At 36.9% G+C, this 12,680-nt stretch overlaps 1 protein-coding gene across 1 annotated transcript; it reads right to left on the bottom strand.

Moving 5' to 3' along the window:
• Positions 1–2,702: 2,702 nt before the first annotated feature.
• On the bottom strand, positions 2,703–12,286 carry Esm1 (endothelial cell specific molecule 1). The gene is made up of 3 exons (XM_020161752.2): positions 11,777–12,286; positions 8,169–8,321; positions 2,703–4,222 (listed from the first exon to the last, which is right to left on the bottom strand). The coding sequence occupies exons 1-3, from the start codon at positions 12,111–12,113 to the stop codon at positions 4,122–4,124; spliced, it is 591 nt and encodes a 196-aa protein (XP_020017341.2). The 5' UTR covers positions 12,114–12,286; the 3' UTR covers positions 2,703–4,121.
• Between the last annotated feature and the right edge of the window lie 394 nt (positions 12,287–12,680).

Here is a 12,680-nt window from a genome sequence, read left to right as displayed (position 1 = left end):
TCTCAACGATCATTTTGGTAGTAAACCACAATTTTTTTTCATACTGCAATTTAAATTTTAAAAAATGGAGATGACTTTAGTCTTTTTCCAAATCGTTAATCATAAAAACTTCAGAAAATAGCTAAAAATATAGACTAAAATAAGCATCACTGATAACATCATGACTTAAATCCTCTTACATATTTCTCACAAAAATTATTCACATGGCATTAGAACACTAGTTTGTCACTTAATATGCAGTAGAAGTACTCTTCAGCTAAGTACACTTAATTATCTCAGTGAAATCAGGTCTCCTAATCATCCGGGGTGTATCTTCAAAGGCGATTACGGGACCCCAGTCTCTTCCTCTTTGCCTTTTTTGCATCCCCGTCCTGAGGTGAGTAGTTTTGCTATGCCATGTGTTCCCACCATAAAGTGTTTCCCCACCCCCACCCCCAGAGGCCTAAAAGCAATGTGTCTGCCCATAGTAGCCTGAAACCTCCAAAATTATGAACCAAAATAACCCTTTCCTCTTTATGAGATGACTTATCTCAGGTTTTTTTTTTTATTATATTGACACATTAGCTCAGTCAGCTTTAGTGTAAACACATTCTACAGCAATCACTCTACATGTATGTCATCATTTTCAATGACTGTATCATATGCAGTTCTTGGCTATACAGTCATTTCTTTAATCAATACCATATCAATGACCTTTTCAGATTATTTGCAATTTTCTAATACTATAAAATTATTGCAACATTTGCTTCATGTGCATTTTTGTATTCTTTAAAAATTATTTCCTTGGGATAAATGCATAAAAGTATAGTTTTACATGAAAGGAGATATATTTTTTAAAGTACGTATATACATTAATATGAGATAGGTAAAATTTTAATATTTTCATTTAAAAATTTAGTGACTTGGAAGTGCCACTATGCACCTTATCACTAAATTTATTGGATCTGTTTCATGTGTAAAATAAAAGGTTTAGACTAGAATTCTTTAGTCCCTACTTCTCAACCCTGACAACTTGATTTCTATGCCCTCCTCCTCAAAAATGGAATTTAATGAGCCAGATTCATGCAAGCAAATCAAGCTACAGCGTTGCTGCAGAAAGTCTTTCTCATCATTTTTTACTGATAATCTTGACCTTGAAATACCATGTCTGTGATGGAGTGAATGTGACTGAAGTACATTGTATGCATGTATGAAGAGAGGAGAAAGAAAGAGTAACAGAGGAGGTGAATATGTCAAACTACATTATATGCATGCATGGAAACATCACAGTGAAACTCCTGTGTGCAATTAATATATGCTAAAATAGGAATGCCACCAAAAACTGGAAAAAATAAATTATTTCAAAATTAAAAAAAAAAAGAATTCCATCTCTCTAATATTTAGAGGGAAAGACAAAAAGAAACAAGTACAGCTGGATGTAGAGACACAGGCTGTAATTCTAGCACTTGGAAGGCTGAGGTAGGAGGACTGAGAATTCAATACCAGACTAGACTTAGAGACCTTGTCTAAAAAAAAACTCTTCAAGTAAAACAGGTTTCTCTCTTGTGTCAGACTAGCTGCCCTTCTGTCTTCTGCTCTTCCCAGACAATCTACCGGAAAAAGGGTTCCCTGCTGTGCAGTTTTCACGCCATTGAGTCAAGCTTCCAAGACAACCTCTCATGGCCACTGCTGCACTACAGTGATGACTAAAACCTCTTCGGTTCTGCTGTTTCTCTCAATCACACATGGCATGATTGATCACTCTTCTTGAACGTCTTTCTGTGAGAACATACTACTTTGATTACTTCTGGGTCTCTGGTTCTTCCAATGTCCGTGCTCCTCTTATGACCTTCTTCTACTTGTCACTGCAAAGTCCCCAAGTTTTCATTTTGTTAAATATTTTGTTTTTGAGACAAAGTCTTCCTACAATAAAGTCCAAGTGGTCTTGAACACCTGACTGAGACTCCCAAGTGCTGGAATTATAGAAGTGCACCACCATACTTACCTCCCCACAGTTCAAAGTTCCTCTGACATTTCTCAACCCTCTCAACTGTTCAAATAGCTCAGCAAGAAAAGTCACTCTCTTCTTTCATGGCTACCATTTTTGAAAAATATTAGGAAATATATGAAAATAAAATGCTAGTATTAATTATGAGTGAGTACACATGAATGAGATACTGAAACTGATGAAAATAAGTTGACATTTTTTGGTATGTAACCTTCAGCTAATGACAGATTAAGATTTTATTATTTGAAGTTTCCTCACAGAACCTGGAATCAGGTAAAGTACTGTTTAATGGCAAAGTTTCTACCTTCAAAGAAATTAAAATTTAGGGACAGAAAACAAAACAAAGGAAATATACTGTTTAGTATCTCAGCACTGTGTGAAAGAGGCATCACATGGCAACCCAGAAACTATCATTTCAAGCCTTAGTCCTACAGCTAAGGAATAACACCATTTTGTCATTGTAAAAAGAAATAGGTTAAAAAAAGCAGAAGCAAAACTCTATAAACTGGATGAATATATAGGGAGCTACTTTTTAGCAAGAACTGAAGAATGAATAGACCAAGTTTGTGAGGCAAAAAAACAAATATTCTGGTGCCTGGTTTTATACAAGCAGCTTATCTATAGCAGAAAACTCAGTTGAAGAAATTGTCTTTAATATGCATTTGAGCATTCTTATTGATAAGATTTAACTGATTAAAAGTCAATTGACATGGAATAGCTGTATCATTTTTTATTGAACAATAATAAATTTGTTCTTTTAAAACAAAAGTTAACAGCTTATCCTGCTTACATTCCCCCACCTAAACATTCACAATTTTGTTGGCAAACTTCCAGAATAAAAATAAGTAAATAGTGAAATAATTCTTAAATAAGTTTTTCACTCCAAATAAAACACTTCTGTAAAGATTTCCTAACAATATCCAGTATAACAGTCCTGATTGTGCTAAGATCCTCCCAAACATACTTCTGCTTCAAATTATCAGTCAAGTTTGAGAGAAAAAAATATAAAAATAAACTATATGTTAAAGTTGATGTGTTTCCTGCTTTTTGAAAACTCTCTTTTCCCAAACTTTCTACAAAGATGTTTTCTACTTTAAATTTAAAATGGTTTAAGTCTTGGTATTTTCTTTTAAATATTCCTCGTTGCTCATTTTTTGACATATTATAAATCCAGAGTGACTCAATTTCTCTGATGCTTATCACTGTTTATATTACCACAATTATTAATAATAAATTTACCATACCTCAGATGGTTGAAAATCTTACAGGGTTACACCTTTATTCTAACCATTTTAAACAAATAATATTAGATTCATTTCCTCACAATGGTGATAAATATGAGTATGAAGGGTTTTTGTACTGACATACTGTTTATAAAAATATATAAATATTTACCTTCACCCCTCCCCAACCCCCAGTAGGCAAAATACTTCCTAGCTCTAGACCACAGGTGTGCACTTTATTTAAACAGTGATGGAAGTGTACATTTGTCTTCTGCCCCAGAGCTCTCCTTCAGATGCAGATAACTTGAGAACTACATCAACTGCCTTTAGAAATCTACCTCAATTCAAGGCTGTTGCTCAAATTCCCACAAGCTTCAAACATCCTGCCTCCCTCAGAAAATTTCTGGTTTTGTTTTGACTTCTTCCAAAGTTTAAGAAATTAAATTCTACCACAAGGAAGAGCTAAATACTATAACTCACTACCCATACTCCCCCGTCCCCACCTTCTCCTTCTCCTGACTCTTCCTCCATCCCATATCTTCACATTAAGGCAACCCAAGTCAAAGAATCTGTGGGTTTACTGTGATATTCAGCTTTAACTGGCTTTGACTTTGACTTGACTCTATGTAAGATTATCCAAATTGTATATTTAATTCTTCAGTGTTACTATACACATACATTTAACAAATCTACATGCATTCAAATATTTAACAAATAATCATCTTAAAGTGTTCAGCCTTATGCATTTTACAGATTGTAAGTAGCCTACTTTTCTCTTGATCTATTCTGAATCACCCTTTATTTCCAAAAATTACATGTCCATATGCTATAATCTAGAAAGTTCTTAAAATGTTGGCTGAATGTTGAACAATCACTAAAATATAACCTCCTCTTGGAAATCCAACCCAGGATCAGCGTGGTTTTAACCATTTCGTTACAAAGGAACTTGCAGGGTTCTCTTTCCCAATTTCTTCTCTCACAGTGCTGCCATCTCCAGATGCCATGTCCTGCTCTGAAATTAGAAGGAATATAAACATGTCCAAATGTCTACAACTCAAGGGTCAAGAATTTTGTTTTGCTTTTTCTTTGTCAATGGAATTTAACATAAAATCTTTGATAGACTCAAGATGCTATGCTACTTTATCAGTTAACACCTCCAAACTAAGGTAATACTTGCATTATTTATCTGCCTATCATCTTTCTTTCTTTCCTTCCTTCTTTCGTTTTCCTCTTCTTTCTTTCTTCCTTTCCTTCCTTCCTTTCTTCCTCTCTCTCTCCCTTCTCCTCCTTTCTCTCCATCTCCCTCCCCTTCTCTCTCTCTCTCTCTCTCTCTCTCTCTCTCTCTCTCTCTCTCTCTCTCTCTCTCTCCCTATCTCTCTCTCTTTCATTGTTATCTCACTCTACCACTAGAATTCCAGCTCTAAAAGGCGGGTACTTTCTTTCATTCACTGTTAAATTCCCCACCTACAATAGCATCTGGAACATAGTAGGAGTAGGCACTTAATAGAGACTTACAGAATATGCAAATGCTGTAAAAATAGGTATCAAAGTAAGACTTTTGTGCTAACTGGTATAGAAGGATTAACTTTTCCATGTGACTCCAGAAGGCAAACCAAAGGGTACAACTTTTATAAAGACAGTTCTTGCTTTACATACAGAAAAGTTATTTAGAATTTTCTAAAATGAAGCTTCCTGCTTATAAGAGTAGTGAGATGTGCTTGCCTCAGTCATGCACAGAGATGAAATGCTCTCGTATGGATGCAGCCTGATAGTCAAATGCCTGTAATTTCATGAAACATGCCAGAACTTGCTCCTCACTCACCCCACTAAACAAATGCCTTGTGAATTCCCAGTCTGGGAACACTGTCTATTAAAAAAAATTAAAATGGGACCACTAGGGTCCCAGGAGTATTTCAGCCAAAGACAGGTTGGAAAAGACAAACAGAGGAAAAAAAAAAAGACAAGAGAAATCATGCAAGTGTTACCTCAGCTTGGAGGTGCTAACTGATAAAGAAGCATAGCATCTTGAATCTATTAAAAAGATAGTTGGAAAAGACCTCCTCATGCAGTCAGGGTTTGAAAAGGACCTCTGAGATGCCCTATGGTGAGTCTTGGAGCCACCTACTCCATTCTCAAAGGGTGACCTGAAAAGGTTTGTGCAGGTGAAGGAAGCCTGTGACAGGATGGAGAAGCCAAGCTTCTTCCTGTAAATTCTGGCCCAATGAACTAGGCAGCTGAGCAAGCAGCCTCACTACTTTTCATTAGGACATTCTTCTCTCCATCCTGAACCTAAGGTTTATCAAGATTACACTAGTAATCATCTTTTAAATATTCTGGGTCAGGAAAGGGAAAAAACAACTGTTTTGCCTATATATTTTTAATAAAAATTTCAATACCAAATTTTGGTATAGAAATATTTTCTATCCTGTCATGTCCACCTAGCAATATAGTACCTTTCCAAGATATTTGCATGGTCTCCAAGCAGATTAGAGGGGGTGACAGGTTTGAGTGGAAAAGACTACACCATAGTCCTGTAGAGAAGAGGCCGAAGGGTCACCCTGCTGTTGTACAGGAGGGATGCAGGTAAGACACGGAGAATTTCTGTCATTGAGCACTGGTTATTCCAAAGGAACTCTCACTGCCTCTCAGACATTCCATCCCAAACCCCAACAAAGAGTCACAACAAATTCAAACACCTCTTGGGGAGAACGATTTAAGGACAAACGTAAAAGAGAGAAGATGGATGCAAAATGTTGTACCTCCAAAGTGCTCTTTAGCCTGTGATTTTAAGGAAGCAAAATAAGACAAAAGAAGCTGAAACTATTTGAGGCACCGAGGTACAGTGAGACATTAACTCTCAAATCTGTTCAATAAGTTACCTAATCCTTCAAAAATAATTCTAGATTTTAGAAAGCAGATCTGTGGTTTCCAGGTGCTTGGGGAATGTGAAGAAGAGGCTCACAGCTGATTCTGGACTTTCAGTGAGGGTTGGTGAAAGTGGTATGGATCTAGATGGTGAGGTTGCACACGTTGTGACTGTTCTAATGCTTTGGAACTGTTTACTTTAGCATGCTTACGTTTATGTTATGTGAATTTTACTTCAAAATGAATTCAAATCTTAAAGAATAATGCTTTGACTTTCAAAGACTACAGGCACAAGACATAAGTATTTAAAATGTTAATTATGTCTTGATTTCCAGATGAAATACTCACAAAAAATATTCACCTAATAGGTTGAAAAAGGTTTTATTTTGAGTTAATGTTTAAGAGTATAGTCATACTTCACCTGCTAATTCATTTGAAATACCAACATTTGAAAGAGTTAATGCTGGAAAAATAAGCACATTTGCTCAGTATTTCACATTTTAATTAATTTGAAGTGCAAATGATCAAAAATAAAACCTAAATAAACCTAGCTACTCAGGAGGCAGAGATCAGGAAGATCACAGTTCAAAGCCAACCAGGGCAAATAGTTTGTGACACCCTATGTCGAAAAACCCATCACAAAAATAGGGCTGGTGGATTGGTTCAAGGTGAAGGACCTAAGTTCAAGCTCCAGTACCAAAAAAAAAATAAAATGGATTTGGATGACTATTTATATCTGGGGGAAGGTGTGTAGATTATTGATAATACTTAGCAGTTACTGTGGCTAAATGATGATTTGGGGGGAAGTTACATCTAAAATGATTTGGGGCTAAATGATGATTTGGGGGGAAGTTACATCTAAAATTACTTAATTTTAGAACATGCTATAATAATTGGGTATATTGGGGTATAATGTGATGCTTTGATACATATGTGCATTGTGCAATGATTAAGTCAAACTAACATATGCATCACTTCACATACTCACCATTTTTAATGGTGAAAATATTTTAAATCTACTCTTTAAGCAATTTTGAACTATATAGTACATTTTTATTAATTATGGTCACTACTTCGTGCATTGGAAGTGCAGTCTCTTTCCCTTGAGCCTGTAACCCTCTCTGATTTGCATGCAATATGCAAATGTCTTGGCTATTATATAGATGCCTTGGAAAGATGCTATATTGCTTGGATGGACATGACACTGGAGACTACACAAAAATATTTGTATACCAAAATTTATTATTGAGATGTTTATTAGAAATTTATAGACAAAACAATAGGTTTTCTCCCTTTTTTGACCCAGGGTATTTAAAAGATTGTTGCTAGTGCAATCTTTAGTGATGCATGTCATTTATTTATTTACTTACTTATGTTGAAACCTTTAAATGAGCTACTATTAATTTAATAGAGCCCTACAGACTTGGCCATTTATCAAAATATAACCAAATATGTGCAGAGCACTATATTTTAAGTTGTGTATTCCTCACATTCTCATAATCTTGTAAGAAATGCATATAGATCTACAGGCAATGTGTAAGCATTACTGCAATTTCATTCATTTCCTAAGATTCAATCACAAGTACTATTTCTTATCTTCTCAAAAATCCATAAAAATGCACACTTGGAATTATTCTGTTTAAATGTTTCCATTTGGTTAAAAGAAAGACATGCTCTACATTTTTTATCATGTCTCTTTAACCTTCTCTAATAAATTCCTCACCATACTTTTTCTGGGTAGAGTCAGGAGAGAAATAGTTTTGTCTAATAAGCATATAAAACAGATAACTGAAGAATTTAAAGAACTTTGTAAATTTCAGTGACTTGGTTCTTATTACAGATTTGGTTTTGGTAATCAATCATGCATTCTCCATATGAAGTGGGTATACTTTATGAGAAATTATAGTATATAATCCTCAAAATTACCAATAGGATCTTTTTGGAAAACCAGACTAAAATTCCACCTACCTTTCTCTCAAGGAAAATAAAGGAAACAAGATCATCCAAATTGACATCTTCTTCTACTCACGGATATTTTTAAGTTACCCAAACTGAAAATGAGACAACTTTGTTATACTACAATCAACTCTTACCTGTGGGAGAGACAGAGCTCCTGCTGGAAGGCTTGGCTGTTGAATATTGGAAGAAGGGAAATGTCAGACATTTGCCTGTCATCCTGTCACATATGCCTGCCTGGCAGTTGCAGGTCTCCTTGCATTCCAGCCCGAAGGTACCGTAGGGGCAGTCTGAGGGCAGAGCAAAGGTTTAGAGAAGGAACTTCTTGTTGTGCAAAGGCTTCTGTCCTCACAGCCCCAAGCGATCATCTTAGGATTTGAACCAATCTCATGGATCTTGAATGTACAATGGAACCCATTTCTCAAAACCCAGGCTTTGACCAGGAGTAGTGGCTCACACCTGGATTCCAAACTATGCCAGGGGCATAGGTAAGAGATCATAGTCCAAGGCTGTCTTGAGAAAAAAAAATGCAAGACCCTATCTGGAAGCAAAACAAGGTCTGGAGGTGTGACCCAAGTGGTAGGCCTAGCAAGTGCAAGGGCCTAAGTTTAAACTTCAATGCCGCCAAAAGAAAAAAGAAAATCAGATTTTGAAAGTTGAAAGTATGAGTCATAAATGTGAAATCACACATTAAGACCAGACACTGGACATCTCAAGCTTGGTATTATGATGTAAAGTTTAGCTGAAGACAGCTACATATAGCTAATCTCCTTGGACTACTTTTAATTCTGTTCATTTTCTGCTTAGATGATAATACAGATTCTCTGGGTTACTCCATAACAGTTCAGTGAAGATGGAAGATGGAAAACTGAATAGACGTCTACACCTCAAAGATACAACACTATCTTTGAATCCACCATATTCACAGACCACTATTTTAAAGGTATGCAAAGAGCTTAAAACTAACCAGGGCTAAGAGACCTGCCATCCCAGCTCACCATGAAATGATCAACCCTCAATCTGCAACAACCATTCAGAAGTTCCTTATCAGTCAAGACAGTGATACAAACTGGGCATGGTGGTACATGCCTGCAGTCCCAGCTGCTTGGGAGGTGGAGGCAGGAGGATTGCCAACTTAAGTCCAGCTTGGATAAAATCAGTGAGACTGAATATAAATGGGCTGGGTGTGTGGCTCAAGCCGTAAAATCCTTGCCTAGCATAGGCAAGGCCCTGGGTTCAAACTTTAGCACCAAAAGAAAGAAAGAAAAAAAAACCAAAAACCAAACAAACAAAAAAAACCTTAGCAGTAAACTTACCTAAATCCCCCACTTAGCAGTAAACTTAACTCCCCCACTGAAGTTCACTAGCTCACTAGTAAAACTCTCTACAGAGCTAAGATTCTAAATAAACAAAAAAGCACAGAGTTTATATACCCAAGGGCTTATAGACCTACCAAGACCTTCTGGAAGCTTTTAGAAGCTTTTAGTTTATACTTAAACTAAACCATACCCTATTGAGATAAAGAAGACAAAGTCATTTAGTAAAAGGTGTAGGTTTACGATATAAACAGCTCTTTATAGATTAAACAGGCTTTAAAATTCAGAAGAATCGATGTTGAATATTTATTCTTTTGGCATGAAAACATGTACAATCACATATGGGTAAAAGAATAAGCTGTGAGGCACCTGAGTCTAGCAACCCAATACTGCACTGAATGATTAAGAGAGATATGAATGAAATAATGCTTTTTTAAGATTTAGGACTGCTTTTCTGACCATTCTTCAGATAACAGGGGACTCTGGTTTTGTACACTGTCCTCTCTTCAGGGAAAAGAGTTGTTACAAATAATCCTGAAAAAAGCCTCTAGCAGAAAAGCACATGAGATCGGGATTTGCATACGTCTGCAGTAGTATTGGGAAAGGAAACTTTTGACAAATTCCCAATACCCTTCTAATGAATCCCCTTCATAGCAAAGAGTGCTGGGCCAAAGAGCCAGTGCTGGCTGGCTGATTGTTCTCTGGGCAACACAATGAAAATATCTGAGTGTTTAGAAAACAAGCGATATGCATCTGAAGTATACAGTTTTCCTGTAGGTGTTCAATAAAACAGCTGAAGAAGGGAGTTTGCTTATAACAGCAAAAAGGAGCTCTCTACCTAGAGTTGCTAAGGATCACACAGTCTCATCATTTCCAGCAGAGAAAAATGTTCAAAACTAGATTCGTCAGTGGTCTGAAGGATGCCAAAAAAAGAAATCCAAAATATATTTTAAAAACTATGTCTCATGAACATTGATCATTCAGTAGAATACTAGAATGTTAACTCCAGCTGCCTCGCAGCTTGATTCTTGGCTCCCATGTAATGTACATTTATAAAGGCATTTTTATGCCAAGAGAAAAAGCAATCCACTGCATATACTTGCTGTATCATAACACGATTGTGCTAACCACTTCCTCCCTGATTTCCTTATGCGAGGTTCTGTTTTCTTGGCTGATAAGTCCTGTAATTTACAGAAAATTCAGATCCTGTTCAGATGAAAGAAATACATGTATATGTTCATCAAAGAAAACTTTCCTCAATATTCCACCTCTTATTTGTTACAAGTGAAAATAAGCAAAAAATAAAATTCTCATAATACTTGAATAATTTACTTCTTAATCCTTCATAGGTTTTATAGATTAAAAGATGATTAATTTAGAATTTACTTTCTAAAAGGAAAGAGAAGTAATAAGATTAGCTCAATACTGGGTGATTATCATTCACAAAAGAATGTGAATGTATTAAACACATAAAATATAAGAATTATTTAGAAATTCCCCAACCTGTTTTTTATAATTTTGATGGCTTCTTTGTATTATACAACTAATTGGAGTTAGCATGCTTTACATCTTAATAACAGCTCTTAATGATGAGATCGTTATGTGCCTGTACATAGAATCTCTTTAATCACCGTTCTTTTGATTCTAAACATTTTTAAAATGTTAAACATTTTAAACTATAGTCACTAAGTTTAAAATAAATTCTACAAGTACCTAAAGGCATCATTTAGGTACAATTTCAATCTGATGAAATTTGTCTTTAAGTCTATTAAACATCTAAGCTTATTCTTTACAGACTTCCAAGTTTTATTTTTCTTTACTGTTATTTTGGTCTTACACCATCTGCAATTTTTCTAGATAACCAAAACCTTTATAAATTGGAATGAGATTTGTTTTATAGTTCTGGGACCCTCCTGCACGAATGTGAGTTACTTTACTGCATGACTTAAGCCTACCCTACTCCATAAATCAGAAAGATTTGATCTTGAGAGAGGCCCTTGTCCTGTGGACCCTTTCAAGATCAAAGACTCACTAAATCCAGGGGCTAGAAAGCACTCCAAGGGGTTATCTTATAGGGACCTCTGTAATCACTGCCTTGCAGAAGAAAGAGCAAATAAACCATTCACAACAAATTACCTGCCAAAGTTCTAAAGTTTTCTAGAAAAGGAGGCAACAAAATCTTCCATTGCAACTTTCTTTCTTAACTCTCCTAAAATAATGAATGGAACGCTTCATTTCTTCGTACGCCTTTTGCACACTGGTTTCCCTGGCTGATGGCAGTGTAATTCTCCTCTCTCCACTTAGGACAACACCTGTGTAGGGCTGCATTTCCCTTGCAGTCCTGAGGAGCAAGGCCACCTCACTTCCCAAGCTGGCTAAAAGCCCTCAGAGAGCCCTGGACAGAGGAGAAGCAAGGGATCACTCTTTACCTTTGCAGATACCAATTTCGTCACCAAAATCATCCTCCTCATTGTTAAACTGACACCTCAGCCCTGGGCCACACTTCACGCCATCCATGCCTGAGACAGTGCGGTAGCAGGTTTCTCCCGGCCCTGCAGCGCACACCTGGCAACAGCCACAGTCGTCCAGCACTGTCCTCTTGCAGTGCAGGCTGCTTCTGCACTCGCTAGTGTCACAGTGTTCTGGGCAATCCACAGCATACTTGGCACTCCAAGCCATGGCCAGGTGCACAAGTACAAGGAGCATGGTCAATAGCAGGAGGCTCTTCATGTTTCCCAGCTGGCTCAGCTCGGCTCCCTGCTTCATGGTCCTTGCTGGTGAGAAGCAGCTGTCCAAAGTGGTAGCTGAGCCTCTGCCTACACGTTTGTGAGTTTTATACACTGGGTTGCCCGCATGCTACCGTCATCAATTTCCTCAAGCCAGCAGCAGCGCTGTCCTTCTGCCAGCATCTCTTGTTTTAGTTTATGAAATCCAGGATGAAGCCTGGATTAACACACTGCTGCCCTCCAGGAATTGAAAAGCCCAAGCTGATGTCATCTGTTATGTTTAGAGGGTTGTTTTGCATGAGGGCTGAAAATTCACTCACATCCGTCTCAAGGGCTCAAGGACATCTGTGAAGAAGAAATAAAGAAGGTCGCATACCTCCCTTCAGAACAGGAATTGTTCTGACACGGGCAGATCACTTTGGGTGTAGCTCTGTCTCGCAATCTCTGTAGTCAGGAAGAAAATGATATTGACGTGAATCATCAAGACCGATGAAGCTTCTGCAAAGAAAAAATATATATATAATAATAATAATAAACATTTGGTATTTCCCCTCAATAAATAGCTATGAGATCATTTGGAAGAAGAAAGGGTTATATTGTGCTAGTT

This window comes from Castor canadensis, chromosome 6, assembly GCF_047511655.1.
Source record: "Castor canadensis chromosome 6, mCasCan1.hap1v2, whole genome shotgun sequence".
Classification (NCBI taxonomy): Eukaryota; Metazoa; Chordata; class Mammalia; order Rodentia; family Castoridae; genus Castor; species Castor canadensis.
Note: the sequence above shows the minus strand (reverse complement) of the source record. Positions and strands in the feature narration are given on the sequence as shown.